At 46.1% G+C, this 26693-nt stretch overlaps 1 protein-coding gene across 2 annotated transcripts; it reads right to left on the reverse strand.

The window, feature by feature from the left end:
* Positions 1 to 3408: 3408 nt before the first annotated feature.
* On the reverse strand, positions 3409 to 25591 carry KLHL6 (kelch like family member 6). 2 transcript variants are annotated; one of them, XM_037407165.1, is made up of 8 exons: positions 25396 to 25486; positions 25241 to 25316; positions 19942 to 20107; positions 13795 to 14244; positions 11168 to 11405; positions 7651 to 7853; positions 6466 to 6679; positions 3409 to 4362 (listed from the first exon to the last, which is right to left on the reverse strand). In XM_037407165.1, the coding sequence occupies exons 3-8, from the start codon at positions 20101 to 20103 to the stop codon at positions 4061 to 4063; spliced, it is 1569 nt and encodes a 522-aa protein (XP_037263062.1). In that variant the 5' UTR covers positions 20104 to 20107; positions 25241 to 25316; positions 25396 to 25486; the 3' UTR covers positions 3409 to 4060. The 2 variants fall into 2 exon arrangements, with proteins under 2 accessions (XP_037263062.1, XP_037263061.1); XM_037407164.1 differs by having other exon boundaries at positions 25241 to 25591.
* Between the last annotated feature and the right edge of the window lie 1102 nt (positions 25592 to 26693).

The raw sequence follows: 26693 nt of genomic DNA on the forward strand, positions 1-26693 counted from the left end.
CTATCATAAGGACCAGGCAAACAAAACACTGCTTTGTGGAAATGACCTTCCAAGGAAGATGGATGAAACAATCTTATTCATGTCCTTGAAATTGTTCACTACAGTGGGTGTTTGCCTGGAAAAGATTTTAGTTGAACTGAAATTAGTTAAGTTGAACAGAATTCTAAAAAAGGTCTTAGAATCGTGGAATCATTTTGGTTGGAAAAAAACTTAAGAGTCCAACTGTACACCTAACACTGCCAAGTCTACCATTAAACTATGTCCCTAAGTGCCACATCTCTGCATCGTGGGTTGATATTTTATTAATCCACCTTAGGGTGGTTTAACATTAATAAGTTTTTCTGAAGTGACTGTTTGTAGACAACTTCTTCCCATGGAATATTACTGTGCTGTTTGGTCCAAAAGCAGCATGTTATAGCATGCGTAGAAGAAACACACCAGATACCTGAATCATTTGCCTTTGGGGTTTTCCCTGATCTATCTGAACAGGACCAAAGGAGTCACCAGGGCAAAGTCACAAGCACTAGGTTCCTGTCATTCTTTTCATAAATGTCTTGAGTTTTGTCTTCAAGATTGTTAGGCTTCTTTATTTGCCAGAACCTCAAGGCTGAACTGATTAGCAACCTTGTAAGGATGTCTCCACACAAGAGCTAGAAATTCAAACCGAGACTGTTTACCAGAGCCCAGCTATCGACCTCTCCCAGGTCACATAAGTGAACTTCTTGGATGTCACTGTGCCTGCCCAGCACTTTAAAGTGAAATGGAGAGCGGTTGACTTCAACGTGATTTGGCAGCTGGGGGCAGTAATCCTTTAACAAATTGCAATAGCATGACTCACTAAAGGTATTCTAATTTATAGCCTAAATATATTTCCTGGTCAGTTTTTCCCCTCTTTTCTTGTGCCAATATTGGCACTTTGTTTACCACTGCTCTCTTCCCTCTCCCCGTGGATTTACAGTGCAGTTGGCTGCTGTCTGTAACCTACAGACTGAAGGGAGTCAGACACGCGTTCCAGGGACTGCGTCTGTGCCATACAGCACTGGAAGAATAATTAAATCTGCAGTTAGGTCTGTGCCTCAAGATCAGTTTCAGTGTCATGAGATATGGAGAATCTCCAGGCAGGTTAACAAGCGCACAGCTTTGGGTTTGAGGTTTAGTTCATTTGCAAAGATTTGGATAATTCTTCAGTAAAACTAATTAACCTCCTGCAGTTTTAGTAACTAATATTAGAGCGTCTACTCCTGCTGCATCAGTTGGCTGTGTCATTTTCTAAGGGAAGTTTCATATAGTAATAGGTCAGAAGGAAACTGTCGTTTGTCTGGTTGCGCTCGAGGTAGCCCTGAGAACCCCGGGACTACATCCCGGCGCCGGGGACCAGCACCAGCTGCCCCAGGGACAGGTCACGCAGCTCCCACAGGCAGTTGTCTGCTCTTTGCTTCGCTAGTCACTGGTTTTGTACACTGAGGTGTTGTATGTCCTTTGGACAGAAACTGATTGTGGCCATTCCCTGTGGGAGGTGGGTATGTATGGCAGAGGGGAGAGGGCCTGTAATAGGAAAAGGAAATTACAAGTTTCCTTGAAACTTGATTTCTGTTGCCTCCTGTCTCCACCCCTACCTCGCTGCTGGTAACTGAGGGCACAGCACTGCTAGTTCTTGCCATTTTTTCACAAGCCTCGTGATTTTTTGCATCTTCATAAAACTACTGATCCTGAAAGTTTTTGTTTTTCAGTATTCTTGTAGTCTTTCAGACTGCAACATGAATCCAAAAGGTACAAAGAGCAAGAAGGCGAATAAAACCATCTCTTTATGAACTGCTACTAAAATGTCAGAATTCCTGATAGACTCATAGTTAGGAGAGGGAAAGGAGCCAAGCTGTGGTTCTGCTATTTCATGTTTGTCAGTGAGGGATGATCTGGCTGACACTTGCCCCAGGTCTGCAGATGTGGCTGGGGAGCCACCACAGGAGAGACAAGAGGCTGTTTTCTGTCTCTGACATGTAGATTTAAGGATTTTTATTTGGAAGTTTATGTGGACAACTTTTTTCCAACTCAGCAAGTTATTTTTCTCAAGAAAAAAAATACAAGTTTTGCTACTAACATCATGGGAGAAAATCAGCAACCAGCTCCTGAGGGCTACTTGTTTTTAGGATGATTCCCAGTAGGAAGAATTGGTCAGCTTCAGCAGCCACTATCATTGGTTTTGGCAACAAGTGAAGATAGAGAATCGCAGCTCCTCAAGGAGAAAGGGACACACACCCCATTCATCCACCTTCCCTGTCCCTGTAGACCAGCCAGTACTGCCAGCCAAGTCAAAGGTGGTAACTGTTCTTCACAAAACTTTTTGACATCAAATACTCTTTTTAAAGGGCATTTCTTCGTCCCCTCTGAAAAGGAGAGTGGGATGGGACAGCCTGGGACAGCATGGAAGCGTGAGAAGTGCTGCACCCTGCAGAACAATAGGAACATAAAGAGGGAAGGGGGCCAATTTAAAAACCAGTTGAAAATTGACGATTGTGGGAAAATAAGGGTGAGAAAATGGTGGGGACTGGCTCCCGCAGAGGTGAGTTTCAAGGCATGAAGCAGATTCCAGGTGACAGGATTTTGTGCCATCCTTCTGAGGGAAGGACACAGTGGAAACCTGTTGAAGGGCATGCATCTGCCCCACAGGGTGCATCTCCTCTGCTCAGCCTGCGTGGTTGCAGCAGGCTTACCAGTGCGATCCGCAGGCACTGCCGTACTGCTGAGCACTCTGGCATTAATGTGGTGAAATTAGGAACCCATGGGTTTTTTCTCAGCCCAGCATGCGAGAAATACTATTTTTAATACTGTATTAAGGCAAAAGGAGACGTTACAGAGAGGGAAGGAGAATGGAAGGAGTCACTGTTCTCTGCTTGGACAGATTTGTTTTGCACAGTGTTTTCTGTCTTGATTTAATGGTGAGTTGGCTCTTTCCAGCAACTAAGCAGGGGAGGAGGGATGGGAGTATGTTCCCAGCCTTTGGCCAAGTGTGTCCCAGGCGTGACCTCTTCACTGTTTATTTTTCTTTCTCTACAACTGACCCAGATGCTGGACTCTCCTGGCCTGTTGAACATTTTCCCCTTCTGGTACAGCATGTGATGGTCCCGGGAATCAAGGCTGGGAACAGTACCTGGAACTGTTTTTCTCTCCAGCACACTGTTGTGTCCGTCTGCGTTCCAGGAAACCGAAACCCGTGAGAAAACTCCTGGGCGAGCACTGCCACCCAGCGGGGATGGAGGCGGGGATGCGAGCAGCCGGGGGGCCGGGCCGCGCTCCTGTACGGCAGCAGCGAGAGGAAAAAGCCCTTCAGGCAGAGCAGTGAACCACCCCGGCATACAACAGAGAAACGAGGGTTTGGTCTGCGTTATTAGAAAACAGCTACAGTGACTATCCAGTGGAATCAGATTAGCGTTTATTTATATTTGCAGCCTCTGCAGTCTCTTTCTTAAAAATGACAGCAAGGTTTGCAAACAGAGATGGATATTTTTTTGGTCACGCTGAACTGAAAACCTAACAAAGTGTCTTCAAGCAAACAAACAAAAAAAACAGTTTTAACTTAATGTAACGTGCCAACCACAGGGGAAAAAGCACAGCTTTGGAGGAAATGATGTTTTGTTTCACCAGTTACAAATCTTTCATTCCAAAAAGCATTTTCTCTTTTTCACTAGTAGGTGCTGCAAATCAAACTTAACACAATAAATAGTTGAACAAACTTCAGGACCAGGCTGAGCCAGTTCAAGCACATTTCAGGGCAGATATAGCTGGGAAGCAAATTTCCAACCTACACTTCCCATTTCTTTGCCTGATTGGAGGTATTGTGTTGGCAGGAGTAAACTACAGCTGGTCCCTTTGTTTTTCTGTGAAGGGAAGGAATTAAGATAATTTAAGGATATACTGTACAGAGGAAATGCAAGGGCTGAGCATATATACAGATACTCCCCAGAGGACCCCAGCGGTGGTATTTCCATCCATTGCTACCTGCAGCTAGAAAACTGCCACAGGGGCACTGGAGGTACTGGGCTTCTTTGCAGTTCTCCTACAGTCAGACAGAAACTGCCCCGGGCACAATCCTACGGATGTGCGTGTAAGACTTCCTGAGGGTAACGCTCCCGTGATGAGACACCCCCCGAGGCAGGACACACTCTTCTGTCAGCTTCTGAGTTTCAGGGTCCCAGCACAGCACTGTTGCAATGACTTCGTTCTTTTCATCTCGGCCCCCGGTGATAAACAGCTTGTTGTTGCAAGGAGAAATCCCACAACTGGCTCTCTCATGGGTGAACTGAGTCACCAGGCACCATGTGTCTTCTTGGGGGCTGTAGCAGTAGAGTGCTTTCATTGCCCCACCTGGAGAGGAAACATATCAGTTTGCACTTGCCATTCCCGTAAGAGATTTTAATTAAAGCACCCGCTTCAACAAGGCTCCATTCCTGACATTTGTAAGAATGATTTATGCCCCAAAGCTAAGGTCACAGGATACTTTATTGTTTTGAAAGCCAGATCTGCAGAAGGCCACTTATTGTTCATAAGGCTGTGGAATTCAAGGCCAGAACAAACTTCTGTGGTCATGCAGTTGTGACTGCAGTGCACCCAGAAACAGACCTTTCCCATACCTGCTCCCTCAGCTAAGGACACAACTTCAGAAAAATACAATCGTGTTTGGAACAGCTTAGATGATGAAGGACTAGGTGTGGTAAGATGTCACTATTAGAAATGGGTACACATTTTTTTCACTGACTTGTCTTACTTCAGTGTCCATCTGCCCATCAAACCTCCTTCTGCCTGGAGCTGGCTGTTTTCAAAAGCCTCTTCCTTCCTCATTTAGGGGCTTGTCAGACTGAACTAGTAATCTTCTTATGGGTATGCTAAACAGAGAGGGACCTTCAGTTTCTCCATGTTTCCCAAATCTGCATTCATACTTGAAACATTTTGTGCGCCTTTTCCAGTTTGGCAGGGTCCTTTTCTCTTGAAAAATGGTCAATAACCCAATACTTAAGAAAGGCTATGGAAATATATTCCCTCCTGAAAGTACCAACAGCTAAATGGTTCTTATTCTGAGATTTGCAGGGACTGGACCTGTCTTCTATAGCAGCTGTGTAGAATAGGGCTGGGGAAACACCGAAGCTGTGGTCTTATTGTGAGGTGCAGCAATGCCTGGGATCCTACCTGCTGGCAAAGTGAGCGTTTGTCTGTTGTAGTTACAATAAATGCTGGTTTGGACAATACTAGCCCAGTACTTGAGGGATGACTGAGTCATTGTGAAGTGACTTAAGTTTTATTTCCCAGTTGGAGCAGACTGAAAACATACATGTTGTTAGTTATAGTGATTCATCTGGCGGTTGGTAATTCATTGGTCTGGGCAATTTAATTGCTTTGGATGGAGTAACCAAATGTTCTTTTATCTTTTAAACTTCAGGTGGGGCTAATTTCTATCTGATTGAACTAGATTTGTTTCTCAGATAGGTAAACAACAGGTTTAGTGGTGGATGTTCCTGTCTGGAAGATGCTGAATGAATGTAACTGGAGTATCATGTCAATTTTTATCGAGAGTTGTATCATCTAGCCCGTAAGTCATGCCTTCTCTTTCTGTCTGTTGTCCTGTACAAAAAGGGTGAGGTCAATCCCTGTGCTGAGGAGAAGCATGAGGTGTTCATGTACACACAAGGTGCACACATATACATATATATATATGTGTGTGTGTGCACACACATGCAAATTATAAATCCTCCTTCAGAACACCATTTATTATTTGGTGATACTCTGGCTCTCTGCCAGCCCTCAGCACCATATTGATCATGCTGCAAGTGAGAAACTTTCTGCACCAAGGCTGAGAGAGGGAAGGGGAACTTTTCAGAGCTCCTGTTTTGGAAACAAATGTTCCTCGTTCCTCTTTCCTTCTTTTGGTTTTTCCAGCACTGTCTGGAAATGTGTGCAGGCTCTCTCCTCCCTGCACAGTTCAGCTCACCACCATTAAACTCTTGCTCTTCCATCTTTGCTTCCAGTTCTGGCAACTGACAATTAAACCCAAGCATGATCTAGTGAAGAGGTCTTCGTGTATCAGTGGCTCTGCTCCCATGACCTCCTCCTAGGACCCATATCCCTACATAAATCCCGTTTGCAGTGGGCTGTGTAATGCCCCTGGAGAGAAGAGGGGACATGATATAGCCATGAGATCATGCCCTTGCCACTATGAACCCACTTTTGGATGGCTTTAAGTTATTTTTGGGCTAGGTCCAGCTTTTCAAGATACCTACCACACTAACAGGGAGTTTGACCTGGTGACTCTTCACTACTGTTTGTGAATGTGCTGGATCCCCATCCCTCGCTAAGCTCAATGGGAAGAGCCATCTGACCATTTGATTGTACTTCATGGAGTTTGTCGGTGAAACTAACACACAAAAACAAGCCCTGCCGTGTCTATACAAGAAGGAGCAGTAACACTTTGCTTACCCACAACATAAATGTGATCACGGAAACTCGCAGCATTGATGCATTTGGCTTCTACTGGCATGGCAGCTTTCAGGCTCCATGCGTTGGTCGCAGGGTCGTAGCACTGAGTCTTGTCTGTCGCCAGCTTCCCGTTGGGGCCTCCCCCGATCACGTAGAGCTTCTTCTTGTAGCTTGCTGCTGCAAAGGAGCTCACATTGACCATGAGGGGAGCAGCCTGTGTGACAGCAGAAAATCGTTAGTAACCATCTGAAGTAGTCAGACTGATGTCTATGGGACAGGAGCCTGCTGAATTTTAAGTCATGTATCCCTTTTAAGATGATCAGTAGGGTTTGGAAGATGACATTTCTAGGGATAAGGGTGAAATACATTTCAGATTTTTCTTAAGACTGTAAAACCCTGAATAAGAATGTGCTATGTGCAAATGCTGTTCTTAAAATTATGTTATCAATAATTCAAAAGCTAGGAAACGTCAGAGGTGACCAAAATCTCCTTTACATAGTTATGTACATTGAAAAAACACAAGAAACTTGTTCATACCGACCTTTCTACTTGAAGCTGTGATTGTTAGATTCTCCACATCACTTTGTATCATCTAAAACCTATAGAGTTTCTATCTGCCATTATGATGCCTAATCTCATTACTTTCATGGATTAATTGGCTGCCTAATACTCTCCTCTCATTGCTTGAAGTACACTTAGTAGAACTGGGTTTTTTCCATCCTGTTTACCTTGAAATTTGTACTTTCAACTTAAATATAAAACCCATACTGTATATGGTGTATATGGCACAGGTTGATATAGACATTGTATATATACATTGTGTATCAGAGCAGTAGTTTTCAGCCTGTGCTCTGGTTCATGTATACTATGTATATATGTTCATGTATACTATGCTCTTACTCACCAATTACTCACCAATGGACTACTAGCTTTAAAAGCCAACTAAGAAAATGAAATTTAGGCATTAGATATCTCACAGGCAATGATTGGCAGGCCATCCTGTGATATTTACTTTCTGAACAGTATGCATTTCTATAGAAAAAACATTTAGGGTTTTTACAGACCAGAAATACTTAAATGAATTGTACTAGAGCCTGTCATGTTCATTTTTATGATTCAAAGCCCTAACATTTTCTGATTAAAATGTTCTAAATGAGTAAAATGTTACATGATGCAGCATCTTACCTCTGACCAGCAGTTATGAAAGGGATCATATGCTTCCATGCTGTTGATCCTCTGCATGCCATCAAACCCACCAATGACATAAACTTTGCCACCCAACACAGCCATTTTATGCCTCCATCGCCCAATATTTAGATACTCAATTTGTATCCATTTGTTGATGGAGGCGTTGTATTTCCAGACATCATGCTTTGTTTCTTTGCCACCTGTAGTGTACATGACACATGTAAATATGATAGCGTAGCTTGTATTTACTCAAAATCTCCAATATGTTTAAATTTTAAAATGTTATCTCACAATAGAAAATAAATTACTGTTAGCTTCTCAATTATCTACACCAATGGCCTGGCCCTGTTATACCAGAAGAAAATTTCTGCATTTCATTTACTTAATAATGAAGAAAACTCTGAACAATTTCTACAACCAGATATTTGGTAAAGATAAGTCACTGTTCCTCACTTTACCAGACCACAACCACTTTCATTTTAATACTGAGGGAATCACCAGCCACACACAGCATGGTGATATGCAGGTGACTTTTGTGCACCACCAGGGCTTTGCAGAATGCTTCCAAGTGACAAACAAACATGATTTCATTAAGATAGCGGAGGATGCCGCAGCTGGTAGCGCCAAATCCCAGCAAGATAGGCCTGGGGAACTGCCAGTTTGTGCAGGGTAGATCCAGTCAGCTAGCCTAGTACTTTACACAAAACAAAAGACCTGACTCTGAACTCCTATCAACAGTGGCCCTTCATGGCATGTTAGAAGCTTTACTATTCAACCTTGGGACCTATGGCTGGGATCTCATTTTTGTGCCTTTTCTTCTGGTCTCTTTCTCTACTGATTTGGATTTGCTTCATGTTTATAGATTGAAGATCAGAACTGGACCCTGCAGGCTTGCAAGTGAATCTTTACTCATCCTAAAGCAGAAAGCAGTCTTTTAAACAAGCACTTTTGTTTGCCTGTAATTTTTGGTGCAACTGCAATATAAATGGATCTAGTTAGGCCTGAAACCACGTTTACAGACTGAGTAGCTTATTCCATCATCTGCAACCCGATTAAACATTTGCTTCAGTGGTGAATATACTGAAAAGAGAATTCATATTCCATTGAGAAAGTGTCTGCCTTCATTGGTATTCTGTGCTGCAGCCAGATCACTGCAAACTGATGGAGCTCATCTCTGGGCCAAATAGCAGATTGAATAGGAGATAATTAGCATGCTAGAAAGAGTCGTTTGTAATGCTTTTGTCTCAGTATTTTTCACATGTATGTGTTGAATTTTATTTGCACTCAAATAGCTGAAGTGGCTGAAGGGCCTGAATGCAGCATTCATGGCTACAATGGGGCTGAGAGACTGCAGGTGTTGCCCTTACCCTCCCTTAACATTTCTCTTTTACATGAGCTTGCTCTTGCCTGCACAGGCTGAAACTCTGGTAGGAGCCTGAGGTGGACTGGGTGGGTAAATTTGTGGCACATCGGGGGCAGGGAGAGATTTTTGAAAGAACTGGAGGTTTATTGTGTTTCTGTTCTTTCTCCAGACCACAGTTCTTTCTAATTTGAGGAGAAAAAATGAACTAAATTAGTAAAAGTAACAGAACGGTGAGTGCTAATTCATGTAATTTTTAGTTACATTACAAATGTAGTGTTTCACTCCATCCAGTCAAAGCATTTAAACTGTTTGGGGAAATGGTAATCTAAAAGTGGTCATAGTCTTGTGCAAAGAACTTTCCTACTGTTCAGATGCTAAAAGAGTGGGGAAGACTCCAAACTGCACCAAGACACTGAGTGAAATGAGCACGTTGGAGGTAGGAAAGATGTAAGTCAAGTTCAAAAAGAACCAAGTCGCAGGAGCTAAAAGAAAGAAAAGGAGTAGAAGGACACACAGCAGGTGGCAGATGTTTAATCAGGATTGAGGCACTAATAACTTGGTTTAGCTGGAAAGAAACTACTAATTACTTTGGTCCACTCAGCCTTTTATTTGGGTGGGAAGGGTTAAAAGGAGGTAGGAGAAAGGCTAAGAGGGAATGGAGAGAGGAAGTCAAAGATACAAAATTAAGCAGAGAAGGAAGAAATAGGACCTGTGAGAACAGCAGCAAGAGGAAAGCCAGCTTAGAAACACCATAGCAGTTCTGGAGGCAGCCTGGATAGAGCATAAAAGAAAAGCTGGATAAGATGTCAGGAATAAAAGGAAGCAAAAAGACCTTGGGAAAGAGGAAAGGGTAAGAAATTAAAGGCAAATGGAAAAGAGACCTCTCAACTCAAGGGTGTGAAGGTGTGAGGGGTGTTCCCTAGTTGGGATGTTTGACTTAGGTTCCCCTCTGCAGCTACCTTTTAACACAGAGTCTGTTGCCAGAGTAAAAAGAAACTCCCTGTGGTGGGCTGAAAGGAGAAACCTCCTTTATTTGTAACTAGGGAAGGAATAATCTAATTCTTATCCCAGGATAAGAATTTAATAAACTTTAAGTTGGAACGAGGTAATAAAAATATGTGGCTTTCCAAAGGAAAGAATGCAATGGCAGATATTTGAATAAAAGCAATGGACTGCTATTCATACTGGAGCAAAGCATTCATGCTTTGGCCCTCCCTCCTCCTTTCTACTCTCCTGTTTTAAGTGAGCATAGCATTTGGTGGATGATTTTGTAGGAAAAAGTATCCTATCCGTGGAGGCACTGCTCTGTATCGTGGTCTGTAACGTGACAGCAATTAAAAGCTTGCTGTCACTTTTCCTCTGGAAAGCAGAACAAGACCATCAAAATTGGTTTTGACAGGCCATCAAAACCAGCTGTCAAAGTGACCAGCAAGCTTGAGTGTATCCTTTCTGTTGTCAAAGTGGAAACTATAGCTCCAAGATCAACCCCCTACATGGAGCTCAGCTGTGTTTGCGTGGGAAGTTAAGTGTGCCTCCTGAAGCTCTCAGGATGACGATCTGCAAATGGGATGCTCAGACCCATGCTGTGCGTCTGGACCGTTGGGTTTCATCTGGCTGTGACAGTTATTATTGCCGTTAGCAAGTGGGCACTTCTAGAGTCCTGTCTGATGGCTGTTGAAGTGCTCCTGAAAGTGTGGTTTTCAGGTACCAGCCAAACAGTGGTGACAGTTCCCTGCAGGTTCTTGACTGATTCTTGCAGAATTAATCAGATTCTGGCAGGGTTTGGCTTATGCATGTGGAGCTGCAAATGGAGGTGTTACAAGAAGATGCTGGAGCAATTGTTCTTCATTTTAGGTTTGGTAAATGGTTCTCAGGGGCCCTTCCGTGACCATGCTCACTGAGTGTGCTGCACACAAGTAGCCATGCATATAGATCAATGTTGTTTGAAAATTAATCCTGTGCTAAAACCAGGGCTAGGCAGGACCTCACATGTCCAGCGCTTCCCTGGAGCCTGTTCAAAGCCGAAGCATTAGGAATACCTGTACTGCTTCATTCTCCTAAAGCTGCCTCAAGCGTGCTCTCAATAAAAGCTGGAAATAATTGTGAGAACCCTCTGCTCCCCTCTTCCACTCCCAATGTCTTGTTCCTTACCCGATATGTAGACTTCATTTTTTAGCGTAATGCATGCAAACTCCACCCATTTTTTATTCTCATTCTCCGTCTCCTGCTCTGTGATTGGTAATTTTGCTACTTCCAGGCGGCTTCGCCTCAAAGGGTCCAGACAAGTCACTTCTGCTACAAACTTCTCATCTTTCGTACAGCCCCCTATGATCATAAACACCTCAGACTGGAACTCGTGCATCCTGGGCTTGGTTCTTTCTGTAATAATCTAAATGCAAGCAAGACAGAGTGAGTACACAGGGCACTTACACCTACAATTACAGAAAGATCTGGCAACCTTTTTTCTGATTACCTGTTTTGCAATCAGCTGAAACAATTATCAAATGCTTTCTAAGTTGAAAGCCTGGAAAGCATCCTAGAGGCATTCAGCGGAGGTTGCTGTATCCTTCTTTCAGCAGGATTTCTCCAACACTGGACTTAGTTGCTTTTGCCTAGCCACTAGGATCTTTTCAGATCCTCTCGGGAATTCCCAGGGTGGCACCAAGAGCTGTGAAGGTGAGCACTAGTGACAAGGCTGGGTGCATGTGAGGCAGCTGGAAAGGACAGGTTTTATTTGGGCTGACAGAATGGGAACAAGGTAGGAGGGCCCCAAGGTTTAGTGTACGCCCTGGGGAGCTTGGAGAGGGCAAGGCTGCAGTTAGCAGAAAGTGCTCTCATCATTTGTCCTGAAGAGATATGTTAAAGTGTCAAAGCCATAACAGTTCTCAGCTGAGGGGTTTTTTAAATTTGTTTCTTTGTTTATAAGCCTTAATTTTAAGCCAAAATTAGAAGATTTACTTAAAGCCAGCACCAGGCTCTGAAATGTGGCTAACTCTAATTTACTGCCTCTTGGCTCAATTTATTGACCAGGTCTTTGTTTCAGGGACACTGGAAAAAGCCACTTTCCGGGTAGATGTTCACCAGGAGCAAAGAATGCAGGGGTTGCTTGGAAACTTGTGTTCTGCTTGGAGGAAATACTTGCAAGGAAGGGGAAATGAGTGCATTAGTGTCCAAGGTATGCTGGCTGTGTGCTGAAGGACAGAAGGAATAATGTTCTTTACCCTCCCCTACCCCCCAGTTTTTCATACTGGAAGAAATGCAGTGTAAAAGGCGTGGGGGGCACATAAAGTTGTTCCTCTGCTTATGCTGTAACTTAGGGCATTTGCCAGTTTGCAGATCCTCAAAGCCTGCTAGGAGGGATCTGCTCTGAACTCTGAAGTACTGCAACTACTCCTCTGAAGTAACGGTGGTTGTTACCTTATGCATGCCCCAGAAAGGCAGTTCGTGGAGCCACAGGTTAAATGCTGTGACAATAGGCAGCTTGCTCAGTTTTACTTCTCTTTCTACTTTTAATATGTTTCTATAAATTGGCATAATTTATCTATATTAAAAAATATTCCTAACGCAGACATAAATCTTGTATTTTTCCTATGTTTAGGAAAGTATCAGGCAAGGTTTTTTTAAAACATCTGTCCCAGAATTCACCAGCTTTCAGAATTTTGTTTTTAACCTGTCCGTCACCACTGCCAGGCATCAGCCCCAGGGAGGGTAGCTGGCAGGGCTGCCTCTGTCGGCTGCCCCTTTGAAGATGAGTGTAATGAGTGTTCAGCCCTGAGCAACACTCCCTTTATCTACCCGCGTGGAGCTGACAGCACTGCTGAGTGGGGCAAGGCTTCCTCGAGGAGTTCCCACCCGACTGGCCGGCACTGCCCTGGGTCGGTGTGAACTGTCTTACACAGTCACTGGCACAAAAAGCCTTTGGCCTCTACCCCCCAGCCAGTGACACATCTGCTGTTAGCGATGGATCCACAACATGCTCCTGAGCCTCCTGCCTTCCTCTGACCCTCTGAGGAGGCACACACGTTTCCTCACATGCTCACATTCCTTTGCTCCTGTTGTGAAATCTGACCTCTGGTTGCTCTCCCCTCTACCCCATATTTTGAGCCAGGAGATGTGACTGATACCTAACTTTCCAAAGAGGATGGGCAGTTGAGGAACTGGAGATCCAACACAGCCTACCTTGAGCAGGCAGGACAGGACTCAACTGGATGTCAGGATGAACCTGTCTCGTTGGGTGCAGGGACCTCTGCAAATGAGGAAGATAGGCAGACCTCTCCTCTGGGAAGAGACTGTCTTCACAGGAGGTTCTCACTTTCTGAGACATTTCCCCCCATAAGTAACAGATGGAGATGTTACATATTTGTAAGTCATTACAGATTGTGGCACAGTTTAGTGGGAAAATTATTCTTCCTTTCTTAGGCTTCAAATAATAGCTAGGAGGGTGAGGCGTCAGGAGTAACACCGTTTGCCTTTTTACTAGTTAAGTAACGTGGGATCTTTGTTTAGCTGGGCAAGCATGTGTGTGAATGGTTGAGCTTGGGTGTTCATAAATAGGAAGCTGTACACTTTGTTTTAAAACAACCTACCAAAGCTTCTAAACTCCCTAAATCAGCAGGATAACTGGTGAGGCCCACCTTGACTTTTCAGTAGCACCAGTCAGTGCAAGTTCAGCGTGAGTACCTTTTTCTCCCTCACGGTACTGCTCCTTCCGATCGTATTTTTGAGCAGAAGCATGAGACATTTAGAAAAAGCAGTAAGTACCTTCCTTTTTTACTAACCTCATTGCCCGACAGATGGTACATTCTTGCTTCCTGGAGCAAAGGAAAGACATCTGGACACTGTCTAATGAGTTGATCGGCTTCAACAGTCTCTACAAAATACCAGGGGTCCAAGAGGGGCAGCCGGACATTCTCCAGCACGTACGGCAGGAGAGGAAACCTTTCCGACTCCTTGTAACGAACCCAGTTCATTACAGTTTCGAACACCTGTGCCTCTTCCGTGACGTAGAGGTCATCGCTCTTCAGCGTGCTGCAGAGAATGTCGGCCGGCAGCTCCAGGAACTCCTCATGGTTCAGCACCTGGGTGAAGTTCTGAATAATGTAGTCCTGCACTTGTTGTTTCAGGCTGTGCAGGGAGTGTGCATCAGCCAGCCTCAGGATGCCCACGCAGTTCTCTGGCTGGAGGGCTTCTGTGAGGAAACTGGCACAAGCATCTACCATGCGAAGGAACTGTGGGCAGAAAAGCACGTATAAGCACAGAGCAGTTACTTGTATGACTGTATCACGGAAGAACTATCGAGCTTTGGGGCTGAGTCCCAACCAGCCACGTGCAGTACAGCAAAGAGCTGGGGGAGACAAGAAATCAGTCATATGAGGACAGGTATCTCCCAGAATCTGCAGTCTGAAATGAAAATTTCCTCCTCAGACTGCTTTTTCCCCCCTCTGCAACCATACTGCTTCTTTTCCCTCTTGCAGGACACGGAAGACCTGTGAACAGCCATGGATTTTATTTGTTTCACAAAAGTGAAGGGTTTTCTACCATTCCACTTCCCTCCATGAGATCTCAAAGCGCTAGCAGCCATGGAGTTACAAAGCACTGGTGAGGTCCCCAGGCTTCAGATGTGCTTACCCTGCTTCATCTTGTATGTCAGCTCAGATCAACTAGAAGAGAGTGGTTTTGCAGCCCAGGTGACTTCACTTTCTGCATTTATGCTCCCACCATCCAAACTCTGAACGTGTCTGAGGCCTTGCAAGGGTGGTGGAAAATGAGTGCTGAGGTCTGGGATGCTTGTGTCAACATGTGCCCCCCCGCCCGCACCAAGTGCTGGGGCATGTTGTCCTGTACTGGGGCACGTGGCAGGAAGAGACTGACCATCAGCAAATCTTCGAGTTGCCTGACAGCCAGGGTTGCCTGGCAAGCGTATGTTGTGAGGGAGGCCTTCAGAGGTTTTAGTGACCTTGTCGTCACCATTGGTTGAAAAATACATAGATCTGCATTTCACATGCAGAGCCTGCTTAATCAAAGAACTTTCCACGTTTGCATTCAATAGGGCATCACAACTACTTTCATTCATTCCCTTTGCACAGTAGCCCCACCTGAGGGTCCCAGATGTGCAGATCCTGGATCACAGACATCTGCAGGGCATTTGCCATGAACTATGACGTGAGCTGGGTTGCTGGTGATTATTCAGCAACTGGGATACCAGTTTTGGGTAGAACTGATAAGTTACAGTGCTTCATGCTGGGCTTTCCATTGCCTCCGTGGTTTCAGATATGGATTTCATGTTGGTTTTGCCACTGAGCTGTGCAAACAGCAACATATAGAAGGTGGGTCAGAAATGGTGCTGTGCATTTCTTTCTATGCTTTTGGGGTCTTTTTTCCATCCAGTGTCAGCAAGTAAACCATTTTAACTCATTCTGTCCCACTGGGGAAAGTTGCAGAACAGTAATTTAGGGGCAAAGGGGAAACGAAACATTTTTAAACACTTTAGTATGTAGATTTGTTTCAGTGATTAGGCTAGAATCTTCCAGACGCGGCAGTGTTGTGTTGACACATTTAGACTGTTTACCAGAGCTGAGTGATTGCAGACACTGCGTACAGACTACCTGGTTCCTGTTTTACATTTAGATGTGGTCAAGTGTTTAGAGAAATGCAACTGACTGATGGACGAGGGTATGCGAGGTCTCAGAACATGCTGCTGCCGTAGTGATATAAATTTGTCAGTGGCACACTGTGGCACTGCGGCAGAGCTCAGCGGCTCATCGGTGCCTGCCATGCTCGTGTTGCCTGTTCTCTGGGCTAGCACAAGGCTAACGTTTTGAACTCAGCAGTGCATTGCCCCGAGGATCTGAAAGGACCTGCCAGCACCAGGTAGTCCTCAGACCTGCCTCAGCATTAGCCCTTTGAAAGCTGGCAGTAAAGAGATGTAAAAAAATCAAATCTGGGATTTGCTGAGGCCACTCATCAAGTCATCCACAACTCTGGAAACAGACCCCAAAACAATGTTCTCACCAGCCTACGGCCCAACCACTGTAGAGGGCTCTAATTATTTATACATGGCTTGTTAAGAGCAATACTCACGAGATGACACCAGAGAGTTTTCTTCCAGGCAGTGCATGCTGGTCTAACGGCCACGCAGGCACCACTAATCACGCTGGGTAGCTGTGTTTGTGCCAGATAAATGAGGAACTGTGAGGTGTGGGTGTGAGAAAGGGTCCCCACCAGGGGCTTAACCAGAGAGGTTGGGCTGCTTGGGAGCGTACCAAGGCAGGACTTTCCCCGGCTGCTGCTCCTTGTCCCCGTGCTGCACTGCCTCCCCAGCACTCCCTTCATTTAGAGACAAAACTCCCCAGAAAACTCCCCTGAACTTGCTGGACACGGTTCAGTCAGTCCCATGAGAGCAGGTGACTCAGGAGAGCACCCAGGAGGAAGACAACCGTGAACCCCCTGAACCTCTGCTTCATCTGCTCCTATTGTTCTTGCAGAGCTCTGAATTTTCTTCTTTCCTTTCTGCAAGTACCCCTCCTAATGCCACCCCAGGCATTTTAAAAGACCTGTTCCCTGGGAACAATTTCTTCAATAACTGGGTCCGTCTCCTAATACCCCTTGAATTCAGGTTCTTACCTGCTAGAGACATGCCATGTGATTATGAGCTGCCTTTCTGAATAACAAAACGTATTCACCCCATTTAAGTCCTTGCTTGTCCCAGCTTTAATTCAACTGTCTAGTGTAAGCAGCCCTGCACCCTGCCATGACCCCCAGAAACGGAAGGGAACGGTGGTTGAAAAGGCTCTTATTCATAGTCCCTCTCTGTATGCAGCACACTTCGGGGTCAGATCCTGCACCCTGCAGCTGCGCTGCCCTCGGCCACCCGCTCTGCCTGTGGCTGCAGGGGCAGCACGTCCCAGCTCGGCAGGACCACCTGCGTCCCACGGGAGCCGGCTGGGCAGTGAAGGGGCACAGGCACCCTCGCAGGGTGGCTCGCCAGGGAGCCAGCAGCTTTCTGAGCCTGCACACCAATGTCTGACCTGGAGCTGCCTGGAAGCTTTGTTAGCAAATCATGGAAACATAGACCCATAGAATGGTTTGGATTGGAACGGACCTTGAAGATCATCCATTCCCACCCCCCTGCCACGGGCAGGGACACCCCCACCAGCCCAGGCTGCTCCCAGCCCCGTCCAGCCTGGCCTTGGGCACTGCCAGGGATGGGGCACCCACAGCTGCTCTGGGCAGCCTGGGCCAGCGCCTCGCCGCCCTCACGGGGGAGAATTTCTTCCTCATATCTAATGTCCATGTGCCCTCCTTCAGCTTCCAGCCATTCCCCCTTGCCCTGTCGCTACGTGCTGCCTGGGCTGGCACTGCGCGGTAGCTGCGGTGTAACTAGCACTGTCCTGCCACAGACTCCCTGGCCGTTCACTCTTACGTGGCTACAGGATGGTTTCCAGATAATTGGTGAGGTATTTTCCTTGTAGCATCTTGCTCCTGAGAAGTGGATTCACACTGGGATGAGAGGTGCCCTGGGAGTCAGTGATGTCACCAGGCTGGTGGTGCTCCAGCCGTGTGGGGGGGCAGAGCAGCCCCACTTAGAGCAGCCAGGGTGAGACAGCTGGGGCCACCCCCCACTGCGCCCACTGCAGCTGGCATTTCCATGGCTGTGGTCATCACAGCCCCCATTTTACCTCTGCTCAGGAGCTGCCTTCCCTCCCACCGTCGCTGCTTCCCCCACAGCAGGTGCTGTGGGCCTCACCCAAGCTGTGCTGAGGGAGCGGGGTAATTCTGGGGGGGCAGGAGGGGTGTAGACGGGTCTGAAGGCTGCTGCTGAATTACCGCAGGGGAGGCAGAGCTCTCTGCCAGGGCCCTGAGGAGCAGCCGGGGTCTTGGCACTACGGAGAGGATGAGCAGCATGGGGAGCAGAGGGTGCTGGGCTGGAGCCGGGGTGGGCACCAGCCCTGCGAGCCTGGTGGCTGGGCAGCTGCCAGCCCAGACAGAAGAGATGACTGTTGAACTCATGTTGCAACTGTGCTCTAGGTGGAAAAAATTTGTCTGGGTCACTTCAGGGTGAGGCTTAGCTGTGCAGCAGCTCCCTGCTCCGAGCCCTTCACCTGCTTCCCCGAGGAAGCACAAAGCACACTGCCTGCTGCTCCCACCGAGCAGCTTCCACCTCCTCCTGCCCTCAGCTGTGGCTGCGTTTGGTCAAAACTTATTGGAAGCGACTAAGGGAAGGCAGAATCACATCAAACTTTGTCCGAAAGAGTTTCTAGAGAAAAGTGGAGTATCTATATTGGAATATCCAGAACTGTTCAAGTTCTTTCTTTTGTGGTTCTTTGTCAAGCCTGAGAGATTGAAAAAGGCACTGCCAAAAATTGTTGCGACTCAGATAAAATACTCCTATTTGGAATTTGGTTTTCTCACACGTCATTAATTGGAAAGGAAAACATTTCTCAAACAAAAATGTTACAATAAATGGCAGAATTAATCTTTTCAGCTGTTGATGTATTGAAACATTTGACTCTTTCAACTGTTCCTGTTTGTTCTTCGGCATAAATAGCAAAGACAAGCTGGCAGAATGCTAGTAGTTACTAAATATTTTTTACACAAAACACATTTTCAGCCAAAAACCTCAACCGTGTATAATGTGAGCCTTTAAGGCCTTGTAAATCTTGATAGTATCCAGGACCGTTGCATTAAGACTTGGGATCACTGCTTTTAGTTGAACGTTCCTGAGTTTCTAGGTTTTTGTAGTTTACTATTCTTGCTCATGGCACCCACATGATTTTAGCGTTACTTTAACAACATTTGATAGTTTTTCTTAAAGCACCAGCTTTGGGAGTCAAATTTAATCTTAATTTTAATGAAAAATAGTGAAGAGAAATGAAAAAAACCTAAGTTTATACTTTTGACAGTTTCAGGGGGGAAAAAAACACCTGGGGAATGATCCTAAGGAAAAAAGGTTCCCAAGAAAACAAAAATAGCATAGAAAAGTGTCCTGAAAATGGACCAAAATAACCTTTGAGGGCGACCAGTTCACAGTATTGGTCTGCTGAAAATGCCAGTAAGTTCCAGCACTCTGGCCTCAGGTGACATTAAAGCTACACCACCTTTCCTGAGTTACCTTGGGGAGCACTTTTTGATAACTTTCCCTTCTCTCCCCACAGCAAGTACCAGCTCCCATTACCCCAAAGGCCACAGGTTCATTTCAGAGCAAAACTTCCCAGGTAAGATTCAAGAATCTGACATTCATAATGAACCACAATGATAATGAAGTCAGGTGTTTCTTGCCTTCCTTAATGAGAAGACTGGACACACATACACACATTGGCACTTTGGCAGGTTATGCTGGTTGCAATTTGTTAGCAATTTGCAGTTTGGTGCCAGGGACTATAATTTGGTAGACCTCACAGATGATTTACACGACACGTGAATACCTCACGGACCAAAGGCTGAGTAACGCTGCTCAAGTCTGACGTCCCACATGTCCCAGGTCATGACTAAAACCCTTTACATCAAGAGTCCTACAAAGGACGATGCTAACTTTGGCTGCTGAGCCTCCATCTCAAGGCAATGGAGAGGGAGAGACAAAGTTAGCTTCCTGGCCACACCAGCTGCTGCCCACTAACTCTTTTGGGCTGGAGGGTGACCTTCGCAGGCTGGCCTGAACCCTGGGGAGCACTGTCCCAGCAATAACCCTGCTGCCTGGCAGGCAGCACATGGGAGCAGCTCTTGGAAGCAGAGACCAGCTGTTTGCCTGTTTCCCCAGCACCCAGCCCATGGCTGCGACTGCCATTTTTTACCACAGTGTAAGTAAATACAAAGCAAAATGCTTCCAGAACCCATGAAAGCAGAGAAGTTTGCAGCATGTTAACGAGGGTAAGACATGGTGTTGCCAGAGCAACAAGACTGGATCAGTGCATTTGACTTATCTGTACCTGAAAGAGGCTGGCAGCTTCCAAGACTTTCTGTACATTTTGCTTTGTGATGAGCATCTTGCTGGTGTAGGTGTAGTCCAAGAGTATATTCATGGTTTCTGCATCAACTCCTTTAAGTATGATCTTCTCTTCATATTTCTCTCTTAAATCATTGCAGAACATGGCCCTGAAAAGAAAGACGTTGATCTTTTACTGCACCCCAACCAGGATGAGGCATTCTAAAGATATTTGGTTATATAGATTTCAACACAGAATACTCCGATTACTTCATAATTTATGCAATTGTAGCAAAGTAGCACGGCAAATCCTTTTGTTGTTTTCATACCTCTCTACTCATGAGTGTGATAAGGCATACACACATGATGGATACGCCAGAGCTGGACTCTACAGTAGACCTGGAGCTCCATGGAAGCAAAAGGCAACTGGGACCTTCTCTGGGTGGTGCTTTGTGTCTGGACTGATGCTGCTGAGCAGTTGTGATGTCTCACCTGCCAGCCTCTTACAGACTTCTACTCCTTCTGTTTCTAGTAGAGGCCCTGCTCATTAAGCCCAAATCTCCAAGCCACTGACATTCTCCTTACTTCGTTAACACAACACATGCACCTTGTAACCCTTGGCAAGGTCAATACCCCTGCGCTTGCAGGCTGCAGAATGCTGCTTAGACTGAACCCTGAGGGCCAGACCAGATCCACGTCTGATAGCCTCACCTCTAAGCCTTCCAATGTATCTTTGACCCCATTAATACCAGGGATGGGCCAGGAGAAAATAGCTTATGGATTTTCTTCTAATTAAGAGGCTGACTTTTCCTCTGCTAAATGTTGGGAGCTCCTGGTAGGACTGTAGAGTTGGTACCTCCTGGCTGGAGAAGTACTTGAATAATCATGAGTTGAAACTACTGTTGGTGAGAAAGCGCAGAGGTTTCATGCATGTTGGTACCGTCTCTTCTTTGGTGGGTAAAACTGCATGTGAAAGGTGACTGCCACGCACACCTTTGGCACCAGTCAGACACGTCATGTGGGACATCAATCAGAAATTTCTCTAAGAGCTATTTAAATCCACTTTGCATTGTGACAGCTGCAAGGCAAACACATCCATCTCCACCTGCATTTTCAAGTTCATAGTTTTAAGTGTTTCTTCCAATGCTTTTGCTTTTATTTAGAAGTTTGATCCATTCTGTCTTGTTCACTGCATTCAGAGAGTGAGATTTCACATCATTTGCAGTCTGGCTCAACAGATTAGAAGTATGTGAGTGCACTTGTAACTATGTTGGTGAAAAACATGTGCAGATCTAAAGTGTAATTAGAAGCACTCTTTACCCTGAATACCAAACCCTTCATTAGTCATGTACAATGTTGACAGGACAGCACAACCTGGGAAGTGTCTAGAGGTCCAAAGTCTTAGGCCACGCTTTTCTTGTAAAAGCAGTGCCAGAATAAAGCTGTCTGATTCACCCATCTTACTCGTACCAAGTTGTAAACAGTTTTTATTGCAAAGCAGTTAGGCATGATGAATGGCAGATGGATGGAAGATGCCAGCTGCTTGATGCTCTAAGAGCTACCTGCTCCTTGCCTCAGCAGAGATTTTACAGCAAGAGAGCTGGCATTAGCTATCTTAGTGTATAAAACTGCCTTTTGGATAGAGAGACCTAATTTTGAGCAGGAAACCTGGGAAAAGAAATTACTTGTCAGAAAAGATGTTCAGGCAGAATTCTCATTTTCCCTTCACTTAGCTTGTTAGAGGTTATTTATTCACTGCCCTGCTCCATGGTCCAGTTTCTGCTGCCACTGAAATCAGAGTATTTGAAAGGCATTAAGACAAAATGCTCCTTAACTTCAGCAAGCACCAGACTGGGATGCTCCTTAGCTTCTCTCCCTTTTGGCAGTGTCAGATGCTGTATGCCTGGGGCATGCAGCAGGTGGCCGTTTGAAGTCAGCCCTCCTCAGCACCCGCTGCTCCCTGGGCATGGGGCTTCCACGCGGAGAGGGAGGTTTGTACAAAACAGCCGTTTCAGTTGCGCGGGATTGATAGGTGCCGAATGTTTCATCTGAATCAGAAATACGCCGTTGTAGGATGCAGGTGGTGTCTGCTCTTGTTCCTTTTATCTCTTAAGCTGGTGATTCTAGTCTTGTATTTAACCATCCCTGTCGGGGAGATGAGAGCTCTCACTTCTGTCCCGCTAAGCCAGAGTATTTGGCGGAGGTTGGCTAGAGATATCCAGCGTCATGCTGTTGCAAGGCTGCTCAGAAACCAGCCTCGGGATTCTGGTGGAGGCTTTGCACAGGGGTCTTGTCAAAGTGCTTTCACCTGTCTGTCTCCTAATCTGTGAAATTGCGTTAGAGTTGCCATCCACTCCCTGTCTCACAGGGTGCAGATTCATGTAACATGGGTGCAGCCTGCAGAAATCACACGTCTAAAGCACCGTGCTCTCCCACCAGTGCTCCTCTCTGGAAGGTGGCAGGGCTGAACTGGACAATGCTATCCAGGAGAGCCGACTTCTGGAGTTGCCTGCCTTCTGCTCCGATGGGGAGCACCTCATTCCCACCCTATGGGCCGACCGGAGGGAACACCCTGACACCACTCAGCACTGATCAGGCTGAGCTTCTTCTCTGCTGGGGATTAAAATGTTGCTTCTGAACCTTTCTGTGCTTACCCAGAGAGGTGTGTGATTATTTTCTCTGGGGTTCTAAATCCTTCAGATGTGGCTACTAATTCTGTTGTCTGTTTCCCTGTTTCCTGTTCCTGTGTAATTCTAAACTAAGCCTTTGAACCAACGTTTATTCTGAGGAATGCACATCCGAAGTGAGTGCCAACGGCCAAATTTAGATACCTAAAAATGGGTAAATTTAGAAGAAACAGGGGAAAAATCTCAATTAAATAAACGAGGGGTTGCAGTTTGTGGAGCACTTTTTAAGCACCCACCCACAAAGGATTGCTTGTGCTAGGAATTACGAACCCGACTTCAAACAACCGTGCTGGAGCTTGAGGATGCTCTGGAAAATATTGCTTCAACCTCTCCCAGCCTCATTCTTCCACTACCTTTGGCAGTGCAGGAGTAAAGGATTACTGCTCCACCTTGGTCAGCTTGTATGTCTCTTCTCTGCTTTCTTACCTTCATCTGGGTAAATGGAGTTAATGCTTCTATGTCTGTAGATGCAGGATGCGTCAGAAGTACTAGTCTATCTACTCTGCAGCTTTGCTGAAGGAAGTCGACTTTATTTAACTGTGTTTAAGTTAGCTGCTATGGATTGCTTGCATTATGGCACCCAACATTCAGGAAGAGGGTTGTGTAATGTGCTGTTGCAGGGGAATGAAGCCCATGACTCACAGGGTCCCTTTGCTTTGCTCCTCTGCACCGGTGTTAGAGGCCCTGTAATAGCATGGAAAGTACTAACAGAATAGTGTGATTTAAGTATTTCTTCTTTCTTTGGGCCCATGCAGCTTGCAGTGAATTACAGCAAGATCAAACAAGCTGCCTTGTGAGTAGCAAAACTAGTGAAGCTCAGTCCTCTGCAGGCTTGAGTGCTCCTCTCCCTCTTAATAACCTCAGCTTCCCCTTCCTGAGCCCTCCATTCTCTCATTATTCCTCGCACACACATTTTGCAGCCCCTCTCAGGACACTCAGCTTGCTGAGCCCTCCGTTTCTCTCCCGTTATCCCTCTCAGGCACGTTTCAGTGTCCCACTCAGGACACTGGGCTGTGTGCTGGCTGCCTGTGCCCACCCCAGTGAGGGCAGCGCATGCCTGGCCTGTTCTGGGCACCGTGCATGTCAGCTGGCTGGGACGCGGTGCTTGTCACCCGGCTGAGCACCGTGGGGGCACGGTTCTGGCTCTGCCTAGCTGCAGATTTCCATCAAACTTGCGGGCACTTCAGTTTTGGGATTCCCAGCCTCTGCCAAACGTGACTGAAACTAACCCAAAGAGTTGTGACAGGAGACACTGGCAGAGAGGCAGACAGCGCTATAGAATAAATCTCCACTCCCTGGGAAGCCTGGTCAAACACGAGCACCCAGGGGGGCAGACCCTACGCACGTGCGCAGTTGCCTTGGGATGAAACGACCTCCAGCCAGGTATCCCCCTTCCTTCAGAGGGACAGGCTGTAGCTCAGGGCTCAGCGAAAAACCAGCCAACAGCGGTGATCAGACAACTGTCTTGCTTGTTCTTAACTGTTGGAGTCCCTTCTGATTGCAGCAGCTTTCCTCAGAGCAGAAGAGGAATTGTTTCTTGTCAAAATATCGTTATGGTAATTCTGATTTTTATTTGTGCATCTACTCTTCTTCCTGTGCACAGTGCTGGTAAGACATGTTTGGGCATCTCCGCTTTTAGTTGCACATTTTCACATATGCAATATATGTCATCTATCTGCAAAAATAATACCTATCTCTGTATATTCACAGACCAATCTCTATTGTGAGATGGTAAAAACAGAACTGTTCTTCCAGGCACTACTAGCAAAGTTTACTAGACTCCATTAAAATTAGCTTTCTGCTTATGTCACAAGTGGTCACAGGTTCTTTTTTCTCATGTTTCCTCTGTAACTATTCAGTCATCTGACCAATTTAGCAGAAAAAAAAGAAAGAAAGAAAAAAAATCCCAGCCATGCAAATGTGATTGTCTACAACGATAATGGAAAATCTGTGTTAAAACTGATACCGAGTTCCCCTGTGTTCTAAAATTTGTTCTTGCTGGCCAGTAGTCTCAGACTATCTGCTGTAGTACTGAAAGGATTAAAAATTAAAGAGGACCAGAAGGAAGAGGTGAAATGGTAAAATGGCTTTCAAGGAGAACATTGCCATTGCAATTGATTTTCAATAACCCTAGGAAAGAAGGAAAATTCCTTCTCTTTGCTCCTCAATAATTTTATGCAATACATATTGTTACCACAGAATGGTAATGGGAAAAATTACCGAGTCCCACAAACCCACTCCTTATCTCAATAAAAATACCGTGTGATCTGAATGAATATTCCTCTTTGCCTGAATCTCAAATGGACAATACAAGGGGCTACAGATACTTGGTTAAAACACCATTTTCTCATCCACTTGTCTGCCAACCATTCTCTGTTCCTTTGCATGCCTCCAGCAGACTTGCTGAGTGCTGCTATCAGAACTCCGGCAAATCCACAACTTGGCACCTGCCTTATTTGAGTCACCAACTTTAAAAAAAGAGCTGAAAGGTGTCAGGAATTACAGACTCACTGCAAATTTGCAGAGTTTAACGCCCAATTTACCCTCCTTGGAGATCTTCAGTTCAAGCCTAAGAAGCAAAGTAAGTTTATTGGGTTTGTTTCTTACGTGCCTTACCTGAAATAATTGCTTGCTGCCGCAAGGACCACTCGGTGACAGGAGAATTCCCTGCTGTCCACGCACAGGATGACATCTGTAAGGGAATTTTCAAGCCGAAGGTTCTCCAGGCCATTCTGGAGCACCAAGGAGAGACCTGTATCATCAAACTTGACCTTTTCACCACTCGAGACTTCCACCAGGTCCCCCATTTTCGTCGAATGTTCATTGTCCGAAGAGATCTGGGGTTCCTCAGAGCTCTTCTCCAGCGTGTCCCCCATTATTCTGGCCAGCACTGTCTCATTCTGTTGGTGCTTCAATCTAAAAAGAGCTCCTAGGCTTCAGACGAGTCACACTGCAGAAGTTGGGCGGATTTCCTGTCCAGAGGTCTCTGCTTATCTGTAGCTGTCACACACACATAACAGGAAGCCTTGCACTTTCTCATCCTGTTAACACAAACAAAGGCTGCGTTTTTTTTCAGTGAATTTCAGGCAGTATCAACGTGTTTAGAAAGGACTTAAGATGCCTCTGGATGTGAGAAGATTACAAGTGACAGGGAAGGCTTGCTTCCCACCCTACAAGCCAGTCCCTCACTGTTATCCATCTCTGCTGGCTGCAGTGATAGGTGCGCCACGGCCATCAGGTCATCCTGGCAAGAGTGGGCTGCTAAGGGGAAGAGGGTCTTATTTAAAAATGTCTTTTTCCAGGTATGTGGTTATTAATCATCAAGCTGGTTTGGCGGTTGTTTTAGGTATTTAATCATATGCTCACCTATTCAGAAATCCCTCCGAGTGGCTGTTTCTGTCTTTCATGACGTGTTAGCTGACAGGCATTGGGTGGCTTTTCTTTAAGGCTAAACCAGTGTAACTCTCCAGGACATGGAGCAGCACCAAAGATCTCGCAGCTGATGGTCTTCAGGCCACGCTGCTGAGCACAGTGATGTCCCGCATGGGTCCATGCAGCCACTGCCATGCCACCAACTCAGTCTAATAGTGGAAGCTAAAGGAGAGAGCCTAGGGAGCAGTGTAGGCATGCCCATCCCCACCACCCCACTGCTGGAGGTACCCTGAGACACATGTACACCTAACTTGCAGTCCCCAAGATAAACTGGGATGGTGGTGGGACTGTGGGCTGAGCAGCCGGCAGTGGGCACGCTGCAGGGGGGGGCTGGGGCTGACCCCCCAGTGTGACAGAGCACACAGAACACAGGGCTGAAGGTGTCACTTTCACCTAAGATGGAATTGGGTCTACTTGGACCTCACCTAGATGAGAAGCTGACCCAAGCTCACTGAGATAAGCCACACAGCCTACTGAAAGTAACAGGGTAAACCCCCTGGCTCACTGTGGAGTTCAAAAATCACAGCCCCCCTCTTTGTCCCCACCCCCCCTTCCCCGAGAGGAATGCAAGGCTAACCTCTAACATGGGTAGCCAGAGTGCTAACTGACCTTGCCTTGGTGATACTTACTTCTAGGA

This window comes from Falco rusticolus, chromosome 13, assembly GCF_015220075.1.
Source record: "Falco rusticolus isolate bFalRus1 chromosome 13, bFalRus1.pri, whole genome shotgun sequence".
Classification (NCBI taxonomy): Eukaryota; Metazoa; Chordata; class Aves; order Falconiformes; family Falconidae; genus Falco; species Falco rusticolus.